The 27,648-nt window shown below is 40.3% G+C and overlaps 2 protein-coding genes across 5 annotated transcripts in view; both read left to right on the top strand.

Annotated features, from left to right (window-relative positions):
• The window catches only part of E2F3 (E2F transcription factor 3), a 43,622-nt gene extending 39,060 nt beyond the window's left edge, over positions 1–4,562 (top strand). Inside the window, exons 6-7 of one of the 3 annotated variants that reach the window (XM_032183093.1) lie at positions 1,698–1,836; positions 2,535–4,562. In XM_032183093.1, the coding sequence (XP_032038984.1) occupies positions 1,698–1,836; positions 2,535–2,800 (405 nt within the window). In that variant the 3' untranslated portion in view covers positions 2,801–4,562. The remainder of the gene's footprint in view (positions 1–1,697; positions 1,837–2,534) is intronic. The other 2 variants (XM_032183095.1, XM_032183094.1) reach the window with 2 other exon arrangements.
• A 3,789-nt stretch (positions 4,563–8,351) lies between these two features.
• Positions 8,352–27,648, top strand: part of CDKAL1 (CDK5 regulatory subunit associated protein 1 like 1) — a 428,476-nt gene continuing 409,179 nt past the window's right edge. Inside the window, exons 1-4 of one of the 2 annotated variants that reach the window (XM_032181446.1) lie at positions 8,352–8,393; positions 10,234–10,271; positions 12,746–12,912; positions 15,156–15,268. In XM_032181446.1, the coding sequence (XP_032037337.1) occupies positions 12,746–12,912; positions 15,156–15,268 (280 nt within the window). In that variant the 5' untranslated portion in view covers positions 8,352–8,393; positions 10,234–10,271. Of the gene's footprint in view, positions 8,394–10,233; positions 10,272–12,745; positions 12,913–15,155; positions 15,269–16,741; positions 16,856–27,648 lie in introns of those variants that run through there. The other variant, XM_032181447.1, reaches the window with a different exon arrangement.

The following is a 27,648-nucleotide window of genomic DNA, read 5'->3' as shown; positions in this document are numbered from 1 at the left end:
AATGTAAATGCTTTGCATGAGACAGAGCTTTAGAGAGGCATTTAGTGTACCTTATTTTTTCACTCAAAGTGCAATCAGAGCTAAAACTCAAAATCCTCCATGCTGTGTTCATGCCTCTACCTTATTCTTTTGTCTTTAATGTCTAGCTGGTTCTCCTGAGCCCAGAACTACCTGCAGTCAGAGGCTGCAGATATTCACGCTCTATGACTTCTCTTACCAAGATTCTTCACTTGCATAGGACCATTATGGTTTTCATGCTTTCCCTCCTCCCCCCCCCCCCCCCCACACACACACACTTTGATCCTAGGTGTAGGTTTTGGAAGAAAAAATCATTTTGCTGCACTTAGGAAGGATTTTTTTTTATCTGTATTCATATATATATATATATATATATATATATACACGGATGCGCATACACACACACCATTATCATTGCTTTCTTCCATGATTCTTTCCCCTAGGCATTACACTTTTTGATTTTTAATTCAGTGAAATCAGACAGGTAGAGAGAGAGAGATGCATGTCATCATCAAAACTAGTGCCTAGACCTCCCTTATCCTATATACCCAACTCACTCATTTGATTTTTCGGCTTCAGGCTGTAAGAAGTCTTATTTCTTTCTCTCATTTGCAGTTATATTTCGGTACTGTCTCCAACTCCTGCTCTCCCCATCTTCTTTTTTCTAATTACCTATAGCATTGCTCTAAGTACTCCTTGCTATTTTCTGTGTCCTGGGGTACTCCTGTTCTTTTGTTCTCTGTATCTGTAAATGCTGTCTGCAATGCTGTCTAACTGCCAAAGCACAAATAATGTGAGGAACTTTTTGTGAAAGGGCATAATGATACGTGTTTGGAAGAAGTCTGCCAAGAGGTATATAATGTCTGTATTCATGCTTTTTTAACTCTATTAATATAATACAGCTGTAGTAGGTTTATATTTAACCAGAACCATTTATGATTTTCCCTCTTAACACTATGAACAACTTCAGAATTTTTTTTTATCTGTCTGTAGTATGCCATCTCATTTTATTGCATCAGCGTGAAAGCTAAGAAAACTTGACTTTCTGAAATGGATTGAAAGTTCCTGGTATTCAGGAATACTTTTCAAATTAGAGTTACTTCCTTGAGAGGGCAGAAGGACCTCAAGCTTATTTATAAAATAAGCTTTGCTGATGAAAACAGCTTTTTGTTGCTGTTGTTATTTGGAAGAACTTCCCTGATAAACAGGTGAACTTAGAGCACTTTGAATTCAATCTGAATCAGAGCTGAAAGTTTTTTTGGGGAGTGGGGAGATTCTGGCAAATATACACAAGTACATCTGATATTATTGTTATGAATAACAGTAAAACCGGAGTCTTGGATACCATTGTTCTGTTCCATCAGAATGCTCCAGGTTCTTACGATTGTTAGAAAATGTCAGGAGTTCAATCCTTTACCTCTCTCTGGTTGTGAGGAAATACATAAAATGGTGGGTTTCTGAGATTTGTGGGCTGAAAACAGGAGGAAAAGCTTTTACGTTCTCTTCCAGTTTACAAGATACATTAGCCAAGTCATCCTCAGAAGATGTATGGGGAGTTTCACATTTTTTTGGTCAGTAAAAAAATGTTTAAACATTCACACACCATTAAGAACTTAATGTGAATTGTCAGTTCTGTCAAGTTCATTACTATAACACCTTACTGGCATTTGTTTTGTTAGCAGAGTGCATTGATACATTTATCTAGTACTCAAGGACCTATTGAAGTTTATCTGTGCCCAGAGGAAAATGATGCTCTCAGTCCAATGAAAACCTATAGTCAGGACCACAACGGAAATATCTCAAAAACCATTTCCAAAGGTAAAATGATTTATTTCTAATACTAAAAGCCTTCCTCTGCACTTTTGTACAAGATTTCATATTGAACTTTAGATATCTGGCTCTTATTTTTTGGCTTTATTTTTCTAAGAAGTGAAAAGGTAAGGTAGACATTTTCCACTTTGTCTTTGCGGTGCGTACTAGGGGAACGAATGTTTTCCTCTGCATCAGGTATTTAAAATAAGTCTCATCTGTAACTGAAGTTTATGCAGTATTGAAGAAAAACAATCTTGTTCCTGCTACATTTTCAAATAGGACAGTAGCAGCAAAGATTTGTCTCAGCACCAGGCAGAAATCCTGGTGTATTGGTATATACGGCTGCACAGTGTCACTGATATCATCTACTGCTTATAAAGTTTGTACTTTGAAGTACTTCAGGTGTATGAATTCCACTGAAAAAAATGTCATCTCTAGCTTCATTTTATTCAGTAGTTGTTTAGATCTTGTAAACTAATATTTTTACTAGAGAAGTCAGTGGTGATAGCACCGTGAGTATTTTTTGAGAAGACCTTTGTAACACATAAAAACAGGCTACAAATGATCTGAACCAAAGGGCATTTTTTTTGTTTAAATGATGCTTTATGAAAGGCCCTTTAGACTTTGTGTCATTCATGTCTATTAGTTCTAATAGGATTAAATGTATCATTTTCCCCCCACACCCCTTCTCCCTTCTCTTACAGAAGTGGCTTCTGCTAACTCAGGACAAGGTGACTGCTCAGTAAATATGGCAACAATCTCTCCGCTGGCTTCTCCAGCCAACCTTCTACAGCAGACTGAGGACCAAATTCCCTCAAACTTTGAAGGACCATTTGTGAATCTGCTGCCTCCTCTGCTTCAGGAAGATTATTTGCTGAGCCTTGGGGATGAAGAAGGCATCAGTGATCTCTTTGATGCTTATGATTTAGAGAAGCTTCCTTCATTGGTGGATGAATTTATATACAGCTGATTCTCTTAAAAGATGCCTGTGTCTAAATCATGTTTTTAATGGAATCAAAACACATGCCATCATTCAGAGTTGTCCCCAACTTACCATAAAATAGCATTATTACAGAAACTAGGCTCTTGAACACTTCTGATATTTTAATTTAATATTCCCTAAAATACTACAAACAACAACTGAAGGCTTTTACAAGGTCTTCTTCTTGACCCTAAGCTCCAGCGCCTTGTGAGTCAGCAAGGGCAAGCAGGTGACTGTAAATGTTTTTGTTTTCACACTCCCCCAGTCTCTGCTTCCCATGACAAGTGGGCTTATGGAGAAGGGCTCAATGAACTGGCTTAGTCATAAATAACAATTTTATAATAGTATTTCAGGTCGTGCCTTCTGCAGAGAATGCATGTCTTTTGAGCATCACAACATGGATTGTAGCTGCAGTAAACATAAATATGAAGTAATGCAAAAGTGTGAAATGGGATTCTTCAGCTACTTGTGGGAATGTTTAAATTGCTGTCATAATGCTCATTTTGAGCAGTGTATATGTCTCATTATGAGGTCAAATACTTATGTCCTTAAAAGCTTTTAATAAAAAATACACTGTAAATGTAGTGTATATTGCAAATATTGAAAAGTATAAAGTTCTGCCACTTCTCATAGTAATCACAGATTTTTAAAATGCTTGTGTGTGTGTGTGGAAGTAGTTTTTGTTGGTTGTTTTTTTTAAACTAGAACGAAGATGCACAGTTCAATTTTACTGCCCCCAGTGTGCATTAGAACTGGTACATAAATTTTTGTGGTACTAAGTGGGGCTTTGTGTTAAGTGCCTACTAGAGATGCACTGTGGGTTTTTCCCTCTATGGAAAACACTTATGCCAAGCTTTGTTTGTTCAATATATCATATTTATCTCAGTGGGTTAGCTTCCTCTGCTTACAGCTTTTTATAATTCTCTTCGCCAGCAAAATGGAACTAATTTTTTTTTTTCCAAAGTACATAACTGTAAGTACCACATCAACTGAATTGCATTTATTTTTTGAAGATCTTTGGTAGTATAGTATAATACCAATATTTATTTTTTGAAAGTGAGAGGAATTCTAAGAAGTCTTAAATAATTTTTTTTTTTGAGTGTAAAATATGTTGCCATGTTCTGGGCTAAATTAATGTAATGTTGATTAGATGATGCCCATATAATCCTTTTTGTTTGCATTACCGTTGTGCTTATCTGACATATTCAGAAAATTAGTACTATTTGTACTGTAGTAGAATATTATGTATGCAGGTTTTCTGGTACCATTTGAGTTGCTGCTATGAAAGCTCACACATGAAAAGGCAAGAAGTCACAGTACTAATAAGAAAACTGTATGACTGTGTGAGTTTTGGAATATAACAAATGTATAAAGGGCAACACATAAAGAACTGTTAAACAGTGTTAAGTGTGTGTTTATATGTACAAATGTGTGCATAGATCATTCAGCAGTTGTATTTAAGTTGATATATGTTTCAACTCACACTTTAGTTATCTAGCAGTTTTGTATAATAGAATTAATTTGTAAACACTGCCAGAATATTTTCTAGCTGGTTTGTAATTTTTTAAGAGTTTTTTTAGATGTGGATCTGTAAATAAAATTGTAGTATTTAAAGTTTTCGTCTTGTGGAAGAGGAAAGTAAAAGTTGTGTGAGCATGAAGATTTGTGAGACAAAGGGGCACTTTTGAGGGGGAAAAGAAAATGAAGACTAATGCAGACCATCTTTTTTTTTTTTTTTTTGTACAAATTAAACACTTGTCCCAATGTGTGTGGGCAAAATACTAATCTAATTTAGCTTTGCATTGTATGCTAGTTTAAAAAAACTGTAACATACTGTAAAAAAAAAAAAAAAAAAAAAGAACAAAAAAAGCTTTTATGGTGAGTTTTGTAAATAGATTTATTAAAGGATGACCTGTTCTCTAGCTGTGATCTTACCACTTCAAATGGATGTAATTTGAATAAATTTTGTATGGTAATGAATCAATAAAAAGGATTTTTTAAAGAGTTTAGAATTGTATACTACTTTTAAAAATTATTCCTACTTTTGGTGCCTATCATACTTTTTCTTGAAATCTAGTTGTTCGTGTTTTCATTATTTGTGCTGCTCACACATTTGACACCAGCTATGTTTCAAATCCTTTTTTTTTTTTTTTTTTTTTAAATCATGCTAACAATGAGTTCTGTGGTTTTTAAGCCAGACTGAAACAAGAACAAAATAGGACATGTGTAAAGAAAAACAGTAGGAGATCCAGAAATTGAGGTAGGTAGTATAGGTTTATTCTTGGAAATTTCATAGAGACTTAATTTTTCTAAATTAAGTAACATGACAGAAATTGTTGAGGATGTTAGCTTTCCTCCAGATAGTTGTCCAGAAGTGTTGCTTACTAGTAGCTTTAACAAAAGAGTTCTGCTTATTAGTGAGTCATCTCCAATAGTACCGCACCAGATGCACATTTACTTGTTCCGTCTTTCTGGTCTTGGTGATGCATGGCCAATAAATTCTGAGAGGGAAAAAAAAAAAAAAAAGTATCAGGATCATAAAAATCACAGTAACATGGTTTCCTTGATTAAGTGTTATACTTCTGAGCAAGTCAAGTGTGTTTTTTCATCTTTCCTGCACGCAAGGAGAAAGCAACAATTTCACCTCTTTATACCCTTGTCTGTACTCTGCACATAGCAATACTGAAGGGAAGACTACAGAGAAGATGCTCAGTTATTCTGTATTCCCAATAAACAATAAGAGGGCCAGAGGACTGCTTTCTCTGAGCTGTTTATAGCAGTGATGACAACAAATGTCTTCTTTTTGTCCTTCCTGTCATAGCTCCCTGACCCATTCTGTTTCTCTGATCTATAGCTGCCATAAGCACTTTTTAATTTGCCCCTAGCTTCTGATTGCTGTTTTTCTTTTCTCTTTCCTCTTGCTTCTGCTTTCTACATAGTTTAAGATGTGTTGAGCTGCAGGTAAACAGTCAAAATACTCCCTTCTGCTCCTCTGAGCTAGCACAGTGTGCTTCAACATTACTCAGCATACAAATATTAGTTTCAGGTAGGCACTGTTGTGGCCTACATCTGCTGCGTTTCTTAGCTGCCAGCAGATGGAAAAAGGATTCTGAGAAATCTGTCAGAACTGGACTGACTGAAGGGCACCTATACATTCCTTCACATAGAGGAGTTTATTCCTGGGGAGGTCACCATTTCATTCCTGCATGCTTTCTTGCTTACTCCCCCACCCAGCGCTGAATCATAGTGATCAGAGAAAAAGGTTATCAAAAAGCTTTGGGCCCTCACTTCCCTGGCTGCTTCCCTTCCATAAGGTCATTAGTTGAAGTACTGTAGAACAACTAAGGGTGTATCTTCTTCCAACCCTGAGCTAAACCTGAGTTTTGTATTTCATTTTCCTAGTAGTTTTTGTATTTCCAAAATGTGTGCCTATTTCTGCAAAACCCAGAATGACTTTAGATGGTAAGGCTGAGGCTGGAGTCTGAGTCCATCACCCCTGGGGAGCAGGGAGTGAGCTACGCAGGCCGTCTGGGAAGGACATCTCCTAAAGCTCTTTTTGGGGAACTCGGGGACTGAAACTATATTGCCAGTATTCTCAAGGTCATTGCTGGGGCTTCCAGCTGCTGTCTCTTAAAAAGCAACTTTCCCAGGTGGCTATAGCTAAGCTTTCTAACCACAGTCATCTGCTTCCCTTGCCACCTGCTGGGGCACTACCAGCAGCCTCTGTGCAGCTTGATTGCTTTTTATGAATATGCTACAAAAGCAATTGAGACTTGCGAGCTTCAAAAGCACTTATAGGGTTCCTTCCATGTTGTGGCTACATCCTAGGACTGAATAGGACTGTGCTGGCACAAGGGCTGCTTGATATTACGAATTCTTGGCAGTGGGACAAAGTAAGGGCTCTGCTGGATCATGCTGAAACTGATCAGCATGGCCTATTTCTGTCACTAGGTATGGGACTCGCAGAGAGCTGCTGTTATTCCTTCTCGGTAGCTGCTCTGGGAGCTCCCTGCCTCCCCTTAATAAATACCGTCCTGTGAATCTTGGCCATCTGGAGATTTTGGATAGGTGTCTCAGGCTATCTATGCTCTGCTCTTTTCGTCGACCACAAAACAGCGCTGATGTCTGCCCAGTTTTGTTTAACCACAGGGCTAACACTTGGCTAGTGAAGATAACTGTGGGGTAGGGCAGTGATCCCAGAATAGAAAAGTTTAATTCAAGGACTGCAAATGAAATAACTATAAAAAAAAAAATAAATAAATAAAATAAACACAGGAAACTGGAAAGGGAAGAGAATCCCTAACCCACTAGGAAAGCAGTTAAAATACAAAGATTGGTAATACATATATTGCTACATACTGACATACCAAGGACTACTTACACCGTACTGTGAAGGAGGATGTCTAAAATAGATTAACACATCTACTGATTTTAAGATAATTATCTTCTGGGCTAAAAATGCTGCAAAAATGATGAGTTAGACATCACGGTGTCTCACAGAGAGTATCTGCAAAGTACATGCGTGTTTAAGCAAAGATCAATCATGAAGGCAAGTGTATGTTAAACTGTAACCATGACTTTATCATAAGGACAGGTGATATTAAGAGTGCTTTAGTCCTGCCTAGAATGATTTGGTAGTAAAGATTGATTCCAGTTAAGTGCTTCTTTCTTTCTGTCCCAGTTTTCCTTTTCAAATGTCTCCCATTACTTTGTTGTTATTATCTTTTTTGTTGTTGTTTTTATTGTTTGCTTGCCTGTGAATGTTGCCAGATAAGAGTGACATAAAATAAGCACAATTTTTAAGAAAAAGGAGGAGGAGGAGGGGAAGTGATATTCATAGCAAGAAGTTGCCAAATTTTATCTACTAGCAGACCAATGGGCCTATTACAGAATACACTTGGGGCTTTAATTCCCTTCCCCTCCAGTTGAGGGGCCCTACAAGCTGCTATCTGCAGTGAAATAATGGTTCGATGGGCTTGTAAAGAGAACAGCTTAACATGTGAAAGATGATTACAAGGATGGCGGGTTTTATAATCCAAAGCAGGACACAGGGGAGAACCCCACAAAAAATAAAGGTGCCATAGAAAGGAACTTTTTAGGCTAACTGTGCGCATTAAAAACAGAAAAATGGCATTGTAATGCTTTGGTCTGCAAGGAAACTCGATCTCAAACTTAGTCTGTCTGCTCGGAGTCCCACATGTAGTGGTACGTGTGGATGCACGCTGATGTGCATATTCCAAAATACGGATGGGGAAGTTTGTTCCTAGGGCTAGACTGGGGAAAAACAGCGCCAGGAACCTCGGACATCCAGAGTTAAGTGTGTTAACCAACGTCGTCTGAACTGATTTAAAAGGAAAAGACCAAATATCGTTGGGTTTTGAGCGTACAGTGGAAACCAAGCACAAGCCCAAGCGGCGTTAGGCTTTGCAAGGTGATGGAACCCCAGCGCCCTCAGGGCGGCCGCGCCCCGCCGCACTCTTTTGCCCTCCGCCGGCCGCCGTCGCGGCCCCTCCCACCCGTGCGCGCGGCGGCGGGCGGTGTGGGCGGGGCGGCCGGGCCGTGATGGCGGAGCCCGGCTGAGGTGAGCGGCGCGCGCGGGCGGTTGGCGGCCGTTAGCGGCCGTTGGTGGCCGTTAGCGCCGGGAGCCCCACGGGGAGGGGGAGGTCGGCGGGGCTGCTGGCAGGCCGGGGTGCCGCTGGCCTCCTTGGCCGCCTGGCACGCTGCTGGCTCGGTTCGGGCCCCCGTCAGGCAGCACCCCCGGGTCCTTCCCTCCGCGTTGTGGCCACGCTGCAGGACCCGGCGCTTGGCCGTGTTGAGGCTCATCCCCTTGGCCTCTGCCCATCCACCCATCCTGTCCGGGTCCCTCTGCAGGGCCTCCCTACCCTCCTGCACATCGGCACTTCATCCCCAGCTTGGTGTCCACTGCAGACAACCGAGGGTGCACTCAGTTCCCTCATCCAAATCATCAGTAAAGGTGTTAAAGAGGATGGGCCCCAGCACCGACCCCTGGGGAGCACCACTGGTGACCGGTCACCAGCTGGATTTTACTCCATTCACCATCACTCTCTGGGCCCACGATTGCCCACAAGATGACCTGTTCCATCAGCTTTCCTAGCACCAAGCTCAGGCTGTCAGGCCTGAAGTTCCCCAGGTCCTCCTTACCACCCTTCTTATAGATGAGTGTCACGTTAGCAAGTCTCCGGTCATCTGGCATCTCTCTGGATGACCATGACCATGACTGCTGGTAGATGATGGAAAGTGGCCCAGCAATCACATCCACCAGCTCCCTCAGCACCCTTGGGGGGATTCCATCTCACCCCATGGACTTGTGACAGCCCAGGTGGAGCAGCAGGTCTCTAACTGGTTGCATCTGAACTGTCTGGGCGTTCTTCTGCTCCCCGTCCCAGACTTCCAGGTCAAGTGGCTGAGTACCCCAAGGATAATTGGACTAAAGACAGATGTAAAGAAGGCATTAAGAACCTCAGCCTTTTCCTTATCTTCAGTAGTCATGTTTCCCTCTGTGTCCAGTAAAGAATGGAGATTCTTCTTGGGTCTCCTCTTGCCATTAATATATTTATAAAAACATTTTTTGTTATCCTTGACCATAGCGGCCAGGTTGAGCTTGTGGTGGGCTTTAGCCTTTCTGATTTTTTCTCTGTATATGCTGGCAACTTCCTTGTACTCTTCCCTGAGCTGCCTGTCCCTTCTCTCGTAGGACATAAACTCTCTTTTTCTCCCAAATACACAACAGAAGTTCCCTGTTCAGCCATGCCAGTCTTCTTCCTCGTTGGCTCAACTTAGGGCACATGGGAGACAGCCTGCTCCTGCACCTTGAAGACTCCCTACTTGCAGAATGTCCAGCTTTCCTGGACCCCTCTGCCCTTGAGGACGGACTCCCAGGGGACCCTCTCTACCAGTGTCCTGAACGATTCAAAGTCTGCCCTCCGAAATTCCATAATAATAAAAAGTTGTGAACGCTTTTAGCTAAATTTTACTGTTAAACAAACTCTTGAAGGAAATTAAGTTTATGAAAGTGTGTTCTTCTTGTCAGTCTGTCCCTTTCCCTTCTTATGATCCAAATTTTAAACTCCTGTTTGAAGATTTAAAAAATCTGGAGGAGGAGAAGTCTGAAAGGATACATCAGACTCTCACAAAAATATGATTCTGTAAAACAAGGACAAGAAGATTACAGTCTGGGGGAAGAAGGGGGGAAATTTGGCAACTGTTGCAGCTTGTCAGCCAGTCAGCAGGTGTACCCCCATCTTATCCTCTGGAGGCTTTAAGCATGTCGAAGTAGAAAACAGATTTCTGCAATGGCAGGATGAGTACTTAATGGGCGGTAACTTCCACTCGTTATTTTCTGTCTGATAGTTCTGGTAGTTCATGCTGTATCTTTTTTTTTTTTTTTTTTTTCCCTCCAGGTTTATTGTCCAAAGGGATTTCAGTCGTGCTTAAAAAGGTATGAATTTAGTTGGCTGTGTTCTTTCTTTTGTGGGCCGTGGAAATAAACTAAGCTTATTTGTTTTGTAAGCTGTTCCGTTGTATCAGAAATGTTTTGAGAAGAGACTGGGGGGCCCAAACCAAAATGCTTTTTTTTTCCTTTCCTGTGTTGATTACTATTGCATATTACATATTCCTATGTTCTGTTAGCAGTATAAAGCAGCGTAGGGGATGTTGCCTTTTTTTTATTCTGCAGTGTGAGCGATGTGGAGCTTCATGAGCTAGAGCAGGCGTAGGCACACAAAGGGGAATTTGGGATGAGCCAGCACCTGAACAGTTAAGCCATGTTGTTTGTTATGTACTGTATAAACTTGCCTCATTTTGTGTTTTGGTGTTTGCATTTCCATATAAAGCCCTGCTGGTAACTGAAAATCTACCCTCACTTGTTTGCACCAGAACAGATTGGTAGTGAAGGCGTAGGAGTGGTTCTTTCTAGTCCTGTTACTTTCTGAGAAACCAAAAATCTACCTGCAATCCCATTCTCAGTTCCTGTAAGATCATCTAAAAAGCGTTTAACTGACATCTTTATCTGGTGTCTGTATTTCTGTATAGCAATTTAAAGGATTAAAGTTTAGCTTGGTGGATAAAATCTCATTTTCCCTATACTTGCATGCTTTGCAGGACAAGGTAGCGATATGACCTCTAGTAAGGTCAAATCCTATTTGTGTTCAATTTAATATTTGACATTGAAGCAGAAAACTTCAGCTTTCTTGTTTTAAAAATACCATTCTTTAGAAATAAATGTTACCATCATTAAGTGTTTGCTCAGAGATGTAGTCAGCATGCACCTAGATGAGAAGACAGAGGACTAAATTTGGAAGCCAGTTCATCTCTGGAGTTAGGTTTTATGTAAACTGAAGCTTCTGCATTATTCGCTCTACCTCCATTAGTTTTTGTTGTTTAAACTGCTGTTGTGGAAAGTCTATGTAGACCAAAACAGTAACTCGTTTATTGAGCTAGATGTCTGTAGCTTAATGGTAATGCTGACTCAGTAATATTAAGCCAGTAAATGTCTGCACAGTTACAGTGCTTCTGAGTGGGAATTCTAATAAACTTTTAGAGTAGGTGCTTATTCCGAGAGTCTTTATTGCAAGACTTCTCACAGCTTTTTTATTCTTTACATTTCTTTTTTAAAAATCCTGGCATTTTTCTTCTAGAAGAATGCTGAATAATTAGATGTCTCAATTTCAGGTTTATCTTCTCCGTGATGTCATTATGCTCCTGCTAAAGTTGCACAGAAATGTAATGGTTCAAGTTGCGTGAAGTTTTCCTTAGAAATATATTTTGCAAGGCTGACAAAAACGCTCATAACGGGAAAATGTACAGGCGTTTTACTTCTTACATTCGGGAGAAAAATCTAAAAGAATATTGTAGACCAGTAGCCTGAATTTTCTGATCCCCAAATGTGTTTTACAGAAATTAAAGCCTTGTTTGTTTCATTCTTCACTTTCTGTTAGGGCAGTGTTGCATTTTTTTCTGTGAACTTTGTGAAGTGTCTTTTTTTTTGAGACACATGCCAAGTCAGGTTTGTAGTGGTAAATGAGAGTTAATTCTGGTTAAGGATTAAGTGAGGTATGTAACTAAGGCAGTAACTTTTTTTTTGTAGGCTACTTTAGCCAATTACCTTTTTCTGATCTGGATCTTGAGATTTACTAGGAGATACGTATATATACATATTTAGATATGTGTGCATACATAACGCCTTTACTGATGAGAAGCATGCAAAAGTTCAAAAGTATTTACTTTCTTATGGAAAATAGAACTCAATGTGCTAAAAGATCACTAAAATTTTACTAGTCAGATCATAATATTTTATATTAGCTGGGTATGCTTGTTTAATATCTTGCACTTGAGGACAGGAGTTTTGATTTTGCTGTCGTGCTGAATGAATGAATTCAGATGAAAAGCCTGGGGGGTCAGGAATTCTAGGAATGTTTCAGTTGTTTTGTATTCTAATGGACTATGAAGACAAGTTGAACTACTGTGCACCTATTTTCAGCACACACATGAAAGGTCCACAACAGGCTCCTATGCAGGCATTTGAATGCTGTCTCCACAATTCTTCTCATGTTATATGAGCAGAAGTATACCTATCACATAACGTGAACTCATTATTTCATTATGATGCCTGACATGATTAAGAGCACTTGCATCTTAGATACGTGATGCCAAAGGAGCTGAAGGGTTTTTGAAATAGAAGGTAAGGTACAGGTTATTCAACAAACAAAAACCCTGTATCTTCTGTGTCTCCCTCTCCCTGCCTGTCAGAGGGATACTTCAGGAGAAGTATCAGGAAATATTTTGGGATAATTGTGTGCCAAAGGTCCTTCATGTATGCTATATTGCACGTGCATGTATATCTGACTTTTCGTTAGAACCTGACGTTGTACTCAGGTGCTTGCTAATACCATTCTTCTCTAATGCTTCTCAAAGATGCCTGCTGCCTGTGATTCAGTGCTTGAAGACATTGAAGATATTGTGTCAGCACAAGATCCGAAGCCCCATGATCGGCAGTTTGTAAGAAAGAATGTTTTTCCAAAAGTGCGAAAACGCAGCTCACAGCAAAATACTCAGACAGATGATGATCCCCCAAGTGACAGGTAAATTCTTCCTGGGGAAACAGGGAAAACCCTTTCTTTCTTCCTTCTTCATATCTCATGTGCACTGTCAGATTCTAAAAATAAGGTGGGAGTTCCCATTATCTCATAATATAAAATCTGAATACAGTGTAAAAATGAATAGTGTTTATAAGATATAATGATAATGAATAATAATCCCCTAAGCAAGTTTCTCCTAGACAACTCTTTGTAGAGATCATTTATGATTGAGATATTGATTACTGAAGTAATTGGGGTAGAAAAATAGTTCCTGTTGCTTAAGCATTTCTGAAAAATTGCTTCTTTTTAATTACTTCAGTAGAAGCTGAGCTCTTCAGAATGCAGTCCCGGAGTAATCTTTTGACATCTGGAATAGGAAATATAAACAAAACTGTGAGGATGATGAGAAACTGATGCTTAATAGGTCAGAATGAGATTAAGTTTGTTAGCTACTAACTGCAATGGAGGTGTACCCAAACGTATTGGCCATTGCTGAGAGATGTTCTTTACAGCTGGTGCATTTGTAATCCTTGAATTCGTCATTTTTTTCAAGGGGAGAAGGGCATACTAAAAGTGGGTCTGTGTTAAATTAAAACAAAAACCAAAACAGCAACAACAAAACAAAACCATATAAATCTTTGAATGCTTTTTCTGTCCTTCTGCCTTTTAGATGTTTTTTGTGGAATATGGAATTCCTGTTTGTAATTATGTAATATGGGGTTACAGTCTGCTTTGTGAAACCTGTGTTAGTTGCAGACAATCTAACCCTGTGCTCTGTGTGTGAAATTTCCCATGATTCTTATTTGTGTTATCCAGAATAGTCAAAAACTTACACAGGACATGCAGTGAAGGAGCCTGCTTCAGAACTCACTTATATAGGAAGACCTACCTTTAAAACAGTGAGATGTTCAAATCCCAGTTGCAAATCATGTTTTATCTTTTTATCTTTCTTTATCTGATCCATTGTGGAAATTGTAAAATGCAAATGAAGGTAACAAAGGCAACCTGTCACGCAAACTGTCACAGCACAAGAAAACCTTTTCTGCATGTTACTCTATTAAAAATAAAAAAAATAAATCAAAACCCCAAAACAAATCAAAATTACTGTGGTCATTGAATTGGCATCAAGAACTGGTGCTTGGAATGGCTCTAGAGCTGGCTTAAGGAGTCCTAACCCGTGGTTTTTTCTGTTCTGAAGAAGACAGCCATAAATTATTAAAGAGCTTTCACTCTTTCACTTTTCAGTGAGACGGACAAGGATATAACTCTAATATGTCTAGAAATTCCACCACTGTTTTAAGATTGTTAGATAATTTTGTGTGTCTGTTTTCTTCAAATGTCTTTACTTTTCTGGTTTCAACTTTCCGCTTAAAAAATGCCTGTCCCAAGATAGACTTTTAAGTCAATTTTCCCTTTAGAAGTGTAGGTGTTTCTCTGGGAAGATAGTGGAGGTGGGAATTGTGGAAGGGATGGTATCAAAACAATATTGAAACTGTACTGCATTAAAAACTTACATATGTTGAGAAAAAATGCTTGTCTTGCTTAAAAAGAGCTTTGTGCCAGTTCTGAGATTTACTGTTTATTCAAGCTCAAATGTAAAGAAGCACTGAAAATGTTATCTGGTACTCTTGTGAGTTGGTCCTGCCCCACAACTAAATACCCACCCAGATGCTTCTTCATTCTTCCCCAGCAGGCTGTGGGAGAGAATCAGAAGAGCAAAAGCTAGCAAACTTGTGGCTTGAGATGAAGCTAGCTTAATAATTGAAGGAAAGGTGTGGAATCACCACCTCCTGCAGCAGACCACTGCCCAGCCAGTCTCAGAACAGGGGCTATTTTGGAAAGATAAATTCCCAGTTTTTATTGCTGATCGTGATGTCACATGGTGTGGAATAACCCCAGCGTGCTTGCAGGGGAATGTGCAGTGTGAAAGAGAGAAAGAAGGCTTTGAGTTTGTGCAAGCACTGCTCAGCAGTAGCTAAAACATGGGTATTTTATCAACACTGTTCTAGTTGCCAGTCCAAAGCGCAGCACCATGTCGGTGGCCATGAAGAAAGCTAACTGCATCCCAGCCAGACATGATACTCCACTATGTGAAAGTTGCATGATCATGATGTCCTTGTGCAGCTGTTCTGGAGCTGATGTTGCTTACTGTGTTTTTGGGGAATTACAACTGAGTCTGTTCAGTGGGCTTAAAGGGGAAGCTTGTTTCTCTTAAGTTGCCTTTTTGATTCATTTCTACTTGACAGCATTATTCCTGGTGTTCAGAAAATCTGGATCCGTACATGGGGATGTTCTCACAATAATTCAGATGGTGAATATATGGCTGGACAGCTAGCCGCATATGGATACAAAATTACAGGTAAGAATATCAGAAAAGTTGCATAATTCAGGATTTGTGGGTGAATTTGGGAAGTGTCAAGCTGCTGTCAAATGTGTTTAGATATTTAGCATTATATGTGTTTGCTGCTGGAGCAGGGTTGAACCATTCTGTGTGAATGATCCTTGTTTCTGTACGGACAGTCAGTATAATGGAGGTGGAATGTTACAGGATTGGATCGTGTTGAGTTGGAAGAGCTGTTGAGTTATTTCTCCTCTTCCTTTGAATATCTTGAAATGAGACAAGAGGAAGCATTTTCATGCCAACCTAAAACTGAAAAACAAAGCAAAACAAAAAAACAATCGAACTTGTGGTTCACTGGCCATGTTTCATCTCCTTAATGCAAAAAGTATCGAATGAAAAGCTGTGTGAAGCTGAAAACAGACTGTAATGTTTTAATGGCGAATTATTACCTGAGTACCTTTGTATAGCTTATAACTAGTTAAAATTGAAATATAAATGTAAATTTTATTAATTCACGGTTTTTTTGGTCTGTCTTGCATTTAAACTTGGTGCCTGCTTTTGCTGAAAACCTGCAAGGTTTTCTTTCCTGACATTTTGCCAGAACTGTTTTATTTCTGATTTGACAAAATGCCTGTTTCTTCTCCTGATCAACTCATGGCATCCTTGAACAGTTACATCTTTCTTTTTTGTGGTTGATCTTTCTGTATGTGTCTAAGTAGAAACTGGAACCTGAATTATTCAAATGGTGAACTATTTTAGGGAAAAATGTGATTCTTTAATTAGCAGTTCAGCTCTGAAGTAGGTATGCTCTTCTCACAGACAAGTGGAGTGCTGGTCCAGAAATCCTTATTTGTGGCAGCTATTTTTGTAGACTACAAATGAGGTATCAGCTTGAACTTGTGACTTGCTTAATCTTAGCTTCTCTTTACCTTATTTTTTTCTAATGCATAGTGCTCCAGAAACTACTTCTGTTTTCGTAGGCTTTTTAATATTTGGCGAGCTGTCTTGTGCTCTTGGAATTTTATTGGAAACAACATAGGAAAAGTGAAGGAAGAGACTTTGTAAAAAAAAAAAAATTATTCTTTTTCTTTTTAAAAAAGGAACCGTTTATAACTTTGAAATAGAAATAACTTTACATTTGGAATCTGAAATTGAGAACTAAAAATTTAATAGCAACTGCAGTAGCTGGGTCAGAAATACCTTTGGTAATTTTGTTAATTGCATATGAGATTGACTACTAGTTTCTGATTGTTATTGAACATCTTAATATAGTTTGTGTGTGTGCATAAATATGTTTAAAAAGTCCGGCTGAAGTGGTAGGCAAAAATTACTCAGTGTGATTCTTTACTAAAATTAGGTAACTTCTTTTTAAACGTATATTTAAGGAGCTCTGGAAATTGCAATTTTGTTCAATAGAATGAAAATATTGGTTACAAATTCTGGTGAAAGTAAATTTTTACAACTATATCTGTTGAATGTTCTCTTTCATAGAATGTTAATGAAGCTGGAACCAAGTGCAAGTATTGCGAGTAGCTGTATGTGAGAATGAGGTGGTGAAGAGGGCACCTGCCTTTCTGCCCAATGTAGTGATGCTTTTGGCAACAAGTGCGTATGAAGGGGTTTGCTCTACTACTGCTTGGGTTGCAGATCATGTCTCAGCGTTTCATGTCAGGACTGATCTGATTTGATGTCTTAAATGGGCATGGAAGACAGGATGCAGTGTACCTTCAGCAAGCTCACAGACTGTCAAACTGGAGGAAGTGGTTGAGAGGCTAGAAGCTCGTGCTGCTGTTCAGACGGACCTTGATAGACTGGAGGAAAGGGCTAAGAGAAGCCACATGAGATTGAGCAAAGGCAAATACCAAATCCTCAGGTTGGAGTAACTAGCTGGTGGTAAGGGTGGGATGGGCAGAGTGTCTGGAAAGCAGCTTTGTAGAGGAAGAGTTTGGCATTGAGGTAGACAAGAAGCTGAACATGTCATCAGTGTGCCCTTGCAGCAAAAAAGAACTATGTCTTGACCTGTTAGCAAGAGTGTAGCCATCAGGTCCAGAAAAGTTACTGTTCAGCTCTGTTTGGTGCTTGAGACAGCATTGGAGAGCTGTGTGCAGTACTCCAGAGTGGGCCCTGTTTGGGCTGCCCAGGACAGTGTTGTGCATCCAGTGAAGGGCCGCCAAGATGTTGAGGGAGCTGGAGCACACAGTGTATGAAGACACACACTTGGAGGGATTGGATTTCTTCAGCCTTGGATTTCTTCAGTGATGGCTAATAGAAGGTCCTAGTTGTGTACTAGGATATGGAGAAGGCATTAGATGATCTTTAAGGCCCCTTCTAACCCAAAACATTTTATGACTGTAAATAAAAAGTGTCTTCATTAGCCTGTTTCTTGCATGTTCCTGAGCTTTTGAGTCAACACTTCAGGAGCTGAAGAGATACTGGAATAACGTTCTGGTTCTAGAAAATAAAATGTGATCTTTACTTGCAGTTCTTGTTTCTTTGTAAGGAAAGGGAAATGGTCAAGCACTGTCTCTGGTGTCTTCTTTCATTCTTGCAATTATATAGTATTAGGAGGAAGAAAAGGAACATCAGACAGACTTCTGTTACTAACTAGAAGTTATAACAATGCTGTTTGCTTTAGAAGTTGACTTAGTCAACACTGAGCATTGATTTAATAATGTCTTCTAATTTTAGACGTAAATTTTTGACTTGTGAAAATCTTCCAATACTATTCCTCATCCCTATTTATTGCGTGGATTTTACCCTGTTCCTGATTTAAACTCTGTTCAGGAGATGCCAGAGTCTTTTTTCTTGTCTTCCATCTGCTTTGAAAATGTTCTTGTTTGTGCAAGCACTCATTGCTTTTGGTAGTGGCTACATGCAAGGGTGAAAACTGAGGGCTGTGCTGCAATTTGGATTGCAATTTGCAATCTTTGTGTGCAGCAAAGACAACCTCTGTTTGGGGGAGAGAGTGGTGTGAGTCGGCAATGTATAGGCATTGCAGTAACAGCAGCACTGATGGAAAATTAGGAACTGCATTAGCTTTGCAAAAGGCAAAGGGAAGCCAGAAGAAGAGCTGAACCTATTTTTTGTCTGTTTTTACGGTGTGAAGGTGGGCAGTGTTCTGAACAAATCTTGCATACCATCTTGTGAGAACACAAAGCTCCTTTGTGTTGGTATGAGCAAAAAGTGTGAGGACCAGCTGGTGTTGGCGAAGGGCTGTGCCATGGTATTTGCTCGTGTTCTGTTCTGGAAATATTATAGCCTGTGGTGGCTTTACTGGTTCTAAAACTGGTTTTGGTTTCTTGGCAGCATGACTCACAGTATAGTTTAGATATGCCTGTGTACCTACTAGTGCTCCCTTTGAGGTAGTCCCTGAAGGAAGAAATCCATGGTACAGACAAGTAATGCCTATTGTGGGAAAGGGGATCAGGGTGAGGTGGGAGCTCTCCCTTACTTGGAGCCTGATGATTGTTAGGGAAGGGAATTCAGTGGTATGTGTGCCACGCAGCAGTACTTTCTCTCTGAAGACTGCTGCTGAGCATATGTATTCAGACATGGAAGCGGTTGATTTCTGAAGCAGAAGGTTGTATTAGCATTTAGTTGGCATCTGTAGGTTTCTCTCTTTGTGGGATGGATGGTTTTTAGCCTGACATTCTTGTATGCATTTTGATGGATCAAGCAGTTAGGCATGCTTGTTACTTTGCGATAATTGCTTCTGGTTCAAGGCAGTGTAGGTCCAAAGCATTCCCTTCTCAGTCATTGTAAAACATTCTGGGGAGAGATGGAGGGAGAAATTAAGAATGCATTACAAATACCAGAAGAATGCGCAGTAACTTCTCTTGTGAAGAGGAAGCAAAAAGTGTTGTTAATAAACATTCAGCAAAACTGAACCAGTAACTGGTTATCCACACTACATCGCTTTTTAGAAATCGATGCTAGCATAGAACTCTTTTTCCATCCTGTAGGGTGGGATTTCAGAAACAAAAAGCAGGTGGAGTTTTGTTGCTAATTCAGTGCGGTTGGATTTCATTTAGCACATAGGAACTAGGCTATTACAGACTCTCAGCTTTATTTGTGCAATTTCAGACTAGTCTTTAAGGTATCCTTTTTGTTATCTTGAACAATTTGTGAGTTTGTTGGATGGAAGGATGCTGTTTCAGAACTGGGCACTGAGTCATTGCTTGTATGAATTGTGTTGCATAAACCAGACTTTCTTGGACTTTGGTCATCCACATACAGACACAGCAGAGTATGCTGCAACATCCATTTTATTCATCCAAGTGGAAAATAAAGAAAATGACTACAACTGTTCAGGTATTGACTCTCAATTCATGAAGTACAGTTCATAACTTGATGCCTTGTTGTATTTTTAAGTGTCGTTTTAAAAGTACTTCCCTATTGCAGATTTTAATCATTTTAGATTTTGATTTATTTCATAGATATACAGTAGATATATAATCTCCTCTTGAATAGCTTACTGTATTCTTTACATTTGTTAACTTAAAATAAGCTCTCTGTGGCCCACGGGGTGATTGAAGTATTTTGACTAAGATTTTTACTGGCTTCTGGTATATGATTTCAGTTGCTCAGAGTCAGCAGTTGGTCTTTCCATTTTTCTCTCTCTACCCTGTTATTAACACTTCTCTGTTCCTTCACAAGTGTTATGTAAAACAAACTACAGCAATTACTGGGTAGATTTGGTGTGGTATGAGCCATCCTTGTTATGAGATACTTTGTTTTAGAAGCTAGGAGACAAATCCTTATTAGCTGCTCAGTAAGTGCTCAGTCTGTAGCTTTATTAACCACAGAATTCAAGTGCAGTCTTTGCTTCTAGATTTGTACTTCTCAAGTAGTTGTGATTGTAGTGCCAATTCAGGGAAAAAAAAAAAGACTCTGCAACCTTTTCTGCGTGGGTGGAGGGAATACACAAAATAACCCAAACTACCTTTCTGGAGATGACAGGCATTTCAGTTTTCTCAGACAACACTGCATTTATTAAACTGTCATTCTCAGAAGCAGCTGAGCAATGTGGAAAAGTGAGCTGAGGTATAAATCCTGTGTTGTTCTATACCCATGCCGAAGAATTCTACCCATATATTTGCATGCTCACAAATCCTGCTTGGTTTTTGCATTACTTGGTAACCTTATACACCTGCTTAACTACCCATGTAACCTGTTTCTTTTTCAGATTCAAACTGACTGATATAATATGGAAGTAAAAGCTTTTGGTTGGTGATACTGAAAGAGGCAGTACGGTTGCTTTGGTACCTGTTGTTGAAGTGAGGTAACACGGACAGTGAGATTGAGAGCATCCTTAGCAAGTTTGCTGATGACACCAAGCTGTGTGGTGCGATCGACATGCTGGAGGGAAGGGATGCCAGCCAGAGGGACCTTGAGAGATGGGCCCATGCGAACCTCATGAAGTTCAGCAATGCCAAGGTCCTGGACCTGGGCTGGGGCAATGCCAAGCACAAGTACAGCCTGCGAGGAGGATGAATTGAGGGCAGCCATGAGGAGAAGGACCTCAGGGTGGTGGTGGATGAGAAGCTCAACATGAGATAGCAGTGTGCACTTGCAGCCAGAAAGCCAACCGTATCCTGCATCAACAGAGGAGTGTGGCCAGCAGGTTGGGGGAGGTGATCCTCCTCTCTACTCTGCTCTTGCAAGATCCCATCTAGAATGCTGCGTTTATCCCTGGGGTCCCCAGCACAAGAAGTACATGGACATATTAGAACAAGTCCAGAGGGGAGCCCTGAGGATGATCAGAGGGCTGGAGCACCTCTCCTAGAAAGACAGGCTGAGGGAGTCGGGGTTGTTCAGCCTGGAGAAGAGAAGGCTCTGGGGAGACCTTCTAGTGGCCTTCCGGTATCTAAAGGGGGCCTACAGGAATCTGGAGACGGACTCTTTGTCAGGGGGTGGAGTGGTAGGACAAAGAGAAATTGTTCTAAGTTAGAAAAGAATTAGATTTAGATTAGATATTTGGAAGAAATTCTTTACTAAGAGGGTAGTATGGCAGTGGTACAGGCTGCCCAGAGAAGCTGTGGATGCCCCATCCCTGCAGGTGTTCAAGGCCAGGCTGGATGGGGCTTTGAGCATCCTGGCCTGCTGGGAGGTGTCGCTGTCCATGGCAGAGGGGTTGGAACTGGGTCATCTCTAAGGTCCCTTCCTACCCCTGTGATTCTGGCAGTACGTTCTCTTGCTTTCAGAAGGTCTAAGCTGGTGATGGTCACAAGCTTGCTTTGGGTTGTGGGTCTTGGGCTTGAAAATCCTTCTCTGTCATGCACAGGTAGCTTGTGAACACTTGTGTTTTGGTTGTATCTTTTTGTTTTGTTCAGTCAATTTTTCAGTGCTGTTGAAATAATTGGTAGAGTTGTGATAAAATGTAAAACTTTTGTGCTGAGATGGTTAAGAGGATGAGGAAAGATGAAATGAAACAGACAAAAATAAAAGGTGACAGTCATGGGCTGGAACAGATAGGTCTACAAGAATTTAGATACCCAAGATTTTCTTGGGAAGAAAACAGGTATTTTCTGGTGCAGTAGAAAGTGCCCTACGAAGCAATGAGTGGGATAATGGGTCTGGAGTTGCTGGATTGCTTTCTTGCAGTACAGAGTTAATACAACATCGTTCAGTCATTCTTATCTGCAGCAGTCTGTGTTCCCCAAGACTCTGTAAACTAATCTCTAATTGTGGTTTTGGCAGCTGTGTATTCAGGTCCTGTGCTCTCAGTAAAATTGCTTAGCATGTGTGTGGCCTGAGTTCTGTTAGCGATCACTTCTGACTTGTAGCAAAATGCAATATGTATGACCTCTTTGTGGTGAGTTTTTCCTACCTCAGCTTCCTCAGTATCAACTCCTTATTCCCATTAGGCAAGTTTCTGTTACGTTGGGTATCTAGCTTTGAGGCTGTCGTTTCTGTTACAGGATACGTCTCCTCTGATTCTCAAACTGGGAAATGTTCCCCTATTCAAGGGGAACATTCAGCCTTGTAATGGCTTCATGTACCACTGCCATTATGACTTCCTATATCACTTGATCTGACAACTGTGTGCTGTTCTCCTTATTCCACTTAAAACTGAAATGATTCACCTGTTTTTACAGTCTATCTCAATTTTCTTTCACAGTGCTAGCAACTGAAAGTTGCCAGCAGGCCTAAATAAATCCTGTGTGTACAGTGTGTTCAGTAACACTTGTATAGAACTTATGTAGGTAAATTTAAGCATGCACACATGTTTAGGGTTAATTCAAATGGCAAAGAAATTGGCTGCACGCTGTTGTGGTTGTGCAATAGGGTTTAGTTCTGGCATTGCTTCTTGTAGTACAGAAGACCAAGTTTAAAAAGGATTGAACCATGGAAGGTAAATTGGAACTTCTGGTAATTTGCATCCTCTTTGCTGAGATGTGTCCCTGTAGCAGTTGGAATCTGTAACTGAAGCACAAATAGCAGTGATGAAGTGAGTTCAATGTAGTCATGTAAATGATGTAGACCTTTGTAGAGCATTCTACTCAGATGTTGGTTTCAAATGTCTCACAGTTCTTTGTGCTATGAGTAGTTATTTATAGAAGACTTACAAAAGCTAGCAGGAGAGCAGACCGTATTTTTTTAATAAATTGGAGAGATTTTTGACAGTGTACTCTCAGAGGTATGAACAAGATCATATTTTAATCATAGCATTTTTAGGAGCACCTGTAAAAGATTTGTTATTCTAGGTGACTTGTGAATAGTAGAGGGCTACTTCTTATTGTAGGTTCTTACTATATAATTTGGCTACTGTTCCCTTTGCTAGGAAAGATGAAGCTTAGCTGTGAGCTCATTATTTTTGAGAAACTGCTTAGGGCAAAGTTCTATAAATTTGCTATGGTCAGTCATTGCTGTACAACTTCTGTGTTAAGATGGCTTTAACATGTTTTGGGAATGCTTTCCTGACAATTGCAGTACTACCATCTGTGCATGTGTGAGTTGCTGTTGTTTTTTTGTTTCTCCGTGAAGGCAAGGTAAGCCTAGTGAGTTGATTTCTGGCTTGTTGCTTATCAAAATTTGAAATGTAGCTGAACTGATTTTGAACTGTGCTGTATCTCCAAGTACAGAACATTAACCTATATTGTTCTTTCTGTCAGTCCTGAGGGTGTATTAACAGACCAGGCTGCCCTGTGCTCGTAGAATCACCTAGGCTGATAAAGACCTTCAACATCACCGAGTCCAAACATCAGCCTGACCTACTGACTGCCATCACCAAACTACGTATGCCCCTTAGTGCCACGTCCACGTTCCTCTTCAGTTCCACTGGGGACGGGGACTGCACCGCGTCCCTGGGCAGCCCATTCCAGTGTTGACCACCCTTTCTGTGAATGTGCAATCTAACCCTCCACCCCCGGCGCAACCTGAGACTGTTTCCTCACATCCTATTGCTTGTAACCTGAGAAAGGTGACCAACATGCTCCTTGCTGAAACCTCCTTTCAGGCAGTGATAGAGAATGAGGTCTCCCCTCAGCCTCCTCTTCTCCAGACTAAACAGCTCCAGTTCCCTCAGCCTCTCCTCAATAATCTTGTCTTCTAGCCCCATTACCAACTTCAATGCTCTTCTCTGAACATGCTTGGGCAAGTCAATACCCTTCTTGTAGTGAGGAGCCCAAAACTGATGGAGACTGTGGGTTGCAAGACGGGCTGGAGACAAGTGAAAACTGTCTAAACAGATTTGAGATATGAATTGCGTTTTTTTTTTTTTTTCCCCTCACTGATAGGAGCAAATAAAGTCCTTCTTTCTCTTTATTTTTTTTTTCTGTCTAATGGAGCCTTGTATTTCCCTATTGGCTGTTCATTGCAAAGTAGGGTAACATTTGTGTAAGCCTGGATGGGTGTTTCTAAAGTTCCCAGGTGTACCAAATGAGTCCAGTGACCAAGGAAACAAGTAAAACTGCGTATAGTTTCCTCTTCTCTAAGTCCCATCCTTGGGCTGTATCTGCTGCTGTCTTAGTTCATCTGTGCTATTCGTGTATACATTTTTCTGTGATACAGCATGTCTCCACAGGTCCAATTGGCATAAGCTGCACCTCCAAGTGAAGAAAGCATACCTGAAAACACTATCACTCAAAATAACAATAGGGAGGTACTTGTGAACTGTCCCAGTGCAATCAGGAAGGCTTCTGGAAATGTGCTATGACTGATTGCCCGGCTGAAGTGCCTCTGCACCAATGCACACAGCATGGGAAACAAGCAGGAGTTGGAAACACAATTCAACGAATGTGACCTGATCGCTATCACGGAAATGTGGTGGAATAGATCAGGTAACTGGAACACTGGAATAGAGGGCTACAAATGCTTCAGAAGAGGTGGACAGGGAAGAAAGGGAGGGCATGTTGCCCTCCATGTTATGGAAGGGTTTGGCTGTGAAGAGGTGCCTTTGAGAAACAGCCATGGACAGGTTGAGAGCTTGTGGGTGAGAGTTCAAGACCACGTCAATAAAAGACAGCTTGTGGTTGGGGTTTACTACAGGCCGCCCGATCAAGGGGAGTCAGTGGATGAAGCATTCTTGCTAAATTGGCCAGCAGGGGAGGGAGGTGGTTGTGCCCCTCTGCTCTGTCCTCGTGAGGCCCCATCTGGAGTGCTGCGTCCAGGTTTGGGGCCCCCAGCACAAGAAGGATGTGGGGCTGTTAGAGCAGGGCCAGAGGAGGGCCCTGAAGATGCTCAGAGGGCTGGAGCACCTCTCCTGTGAAGAAAGGCTGAGAGAGCTGGGGCTGTTCAGCCTGCAGAAGAGAGGACTCCAGGGTGACCTCACTGCGGCCTTTCAGTGCTTGAAGGAGACTTTTAAAAAAAGATGGAGAGCGACTCTTTGCTCAATCAGATAATGACAGGACAAGGGGGAATGGTTTTAAACTAAAAGAGGGAAGATTTAAATTAGATTTTAGGTGGAAATTATTTCCTCAGAGGTGGTGAGGCACTGGCACAAGCTGCCCAGAGAAGCTATGGATGCCCCATCCGTGGAGGGGCTCCAGGCCAGGCTGCATGGGGCCTTGGGCAACCTGGTCTAGCGGGTGGCATCCCTGCCCCATGGCAGGGGGGTTGGAACTGGGAGATCTTTATGGCCCCTTCCAACCCAAGCCATTCTATGGTTCTATGAAGTTCAGGCATATAATTTTTATCTAAATGCTTTACTGTTGTACAGTAGCCAACAATAATTAGGATATCATAATGCACGATGTAGTTTACAAACTGCAAGTTTGGTATTTGTGTATATCCAAATACAAAGCTCTAAACCTTTTGAGATATGGCTTGGTGCTATATCACTAGGAGCCAAGAGGTGGCAGCATTGGATAAATAGTACGGAGCTGGGGCACTGCTCTTAATTTCTGTATCTTGGTATCGCTTGATGTTTTTTATGAGTTAAGTTGGACTGTTAGCCTTTTAATTACTGTTGATCTGTATTACTGATTTAAACTAAGGGTATTGGATTATTCAAATTTAAAGTGCAGTTTTGTGCATTTAGTTAAACCTGCTCTGACTTGTTTGCTATCAATATTCTGACCTTTCTGTGGTAACTTCACTATTGAACATTAGGAAGGTCTGTCTAGTTTTTGTACCTCTAGTTTATCTGAGAGTTACTGCTTGTTAGTTTAAGTTAGGCTTAGACTTGGTCTCAGTTCCCTTTCCAAGGTGTCTATGTTATGGGTTTGAGATTTGTGAAGTATCATAATGGCGAAATCCACCTTTTTGAGGAACTCTTTCATTTGGAAGCTCCTTTCTGCTTTGTTTGATAAAGGGAGATTGGTTTAATTTATATAAAGGCCCCTATTTGAAACATTAATTAAAGATTTTGCTTATAATGATCAACCTAACCCTCTAATTATTTTCATTAAGGGATGATTTTAACTTTTGTTTTATTTTAATAATATTATGTCATCTGTCTTAGAGCATCACAATAAGACATTGAAAACAGTAGGGACTGCTAAACAAATGATATCTGTTGAAATGTACAACTACAGCTTAAGTAAAACCATGAGTTTAGCTAACAGGGCAAAAGCAGATGGTATTCAGGTTGGAGATTAGGAAATATGTTACAGCTTATTAACAATAGCATTTGAGGTAGATGGTAACTATTGTCATTAGTGCAGTGCTGTCCTCTGTTTCAAAAATATGTTGCATTTGTTAAGGCAAATTCTAAACAATGTATAGGATCTGATTTATTTATTTATTTTAAATGAAAGTGCTGCTTGTTGTGAATTAACATCTTAAGTCAAATGTATCTGAGGCCTAGCTAAATACTTAGCTTGTGAGTTTTGTTATAATTCAGTTGAGGTAAGTGCAAATATATTTTATTTGCCATGGGTGAAATTCAGGAATTTCTGAATTGTATAGATTTTCTATACGTATATGTAATCTATGTGTATGTATATATATATAATCTCTCTCTCTATATATAATCTCTCTCTCTATATATAAAATCTATCTATATATATAATATATATATATAATCTATATATATGTATATATAATCTATGATTATATAGATTTTCTTTTTTTCCCCACTTTTTTTTTTTTTTTTTTTTTTTTTTTTTTTTTATATATATATATAATCTCCTATCGTGAATTATGTTTAAAATAGTAGAGAATACCAAGCTGGCCAACAGCAACCTCTTGCTTTCACAAGTTGGGAGCTTTTCCAGATGTGTACTGGAAAGTGCCCAGGTTTGCAGGGAGGGTGATCTGTGTCAGTGGAATTACATTGTGCCACAATGGTCTGGTGTGAAGCTGGAGCAGATTCTTGTGCTATTTGTATCCTCCTTGTGGAAGATACAGAATAACCATTGCATCTTCAGTCCTTCTCTTCTTCCCTGTGGCATTTCTCACAAGCTTATTTTGAAATGAAACAAGGTATACGTAGGCTCTTAATCTTCTGCAGAAACTCAGTAATTAGGTGTTAGCTGGAACACTCCAGGTATCAGATACTTTTCACCCTAAGAGGAGTAATGAGCATCTCTGCATCCTTTCACATTGCATCATAAAGCTGTGTTTTAGAATATTAGTAGTGTCATAACAAACGTCTGCAGTTCTTAGGAAATTTCTTTCTCATCCTGTCCAGCTTCTGTGATTTTTTGGTGCTCATTTCAAGCATTTTGAGGACAGTGGGATAGATGTTGTGACCAGACACCTAAAGCTCCACGTGGGCTCTAGGCTGGTTTCTCTGGTATGGTCTTTAGAATAGCCATGCTTAGCTGTAATATGATGTGTCTGCAGAAATGCATATGTGTGAATCTTGTAAGCATTTATGTGCTACCAGTTGGAATTAACACTTTGAGTGTTGGAGCTGAGAAATGGGCTTCATCTGAGCAGAAGACATTAGCATTTGTCTTGTGTGTCAAATCCCTGGCTTTGGAATTTGCTTACAGAAAGAAACTAAGCAGAAA

The sequence above is a fragment of the Aythya fuligula genome, chromosome 2 (genome assembly GCF_009819795.1).
Source record: "Aythya fuligula isolate bAytFul2 chromosome 2, bAytFul2.pri, whole genome shotgun sequence".
In the NCBI taxonomy this organism is placed as follows: Eukaryota; Metazoa; Chordata; class Aves; order Anseriformes; family Anatidae; genus Aythya; species Aythya fuligula.
This window is presented reverse-complemented; position numbering and strand designations above follow the sequence as displayed.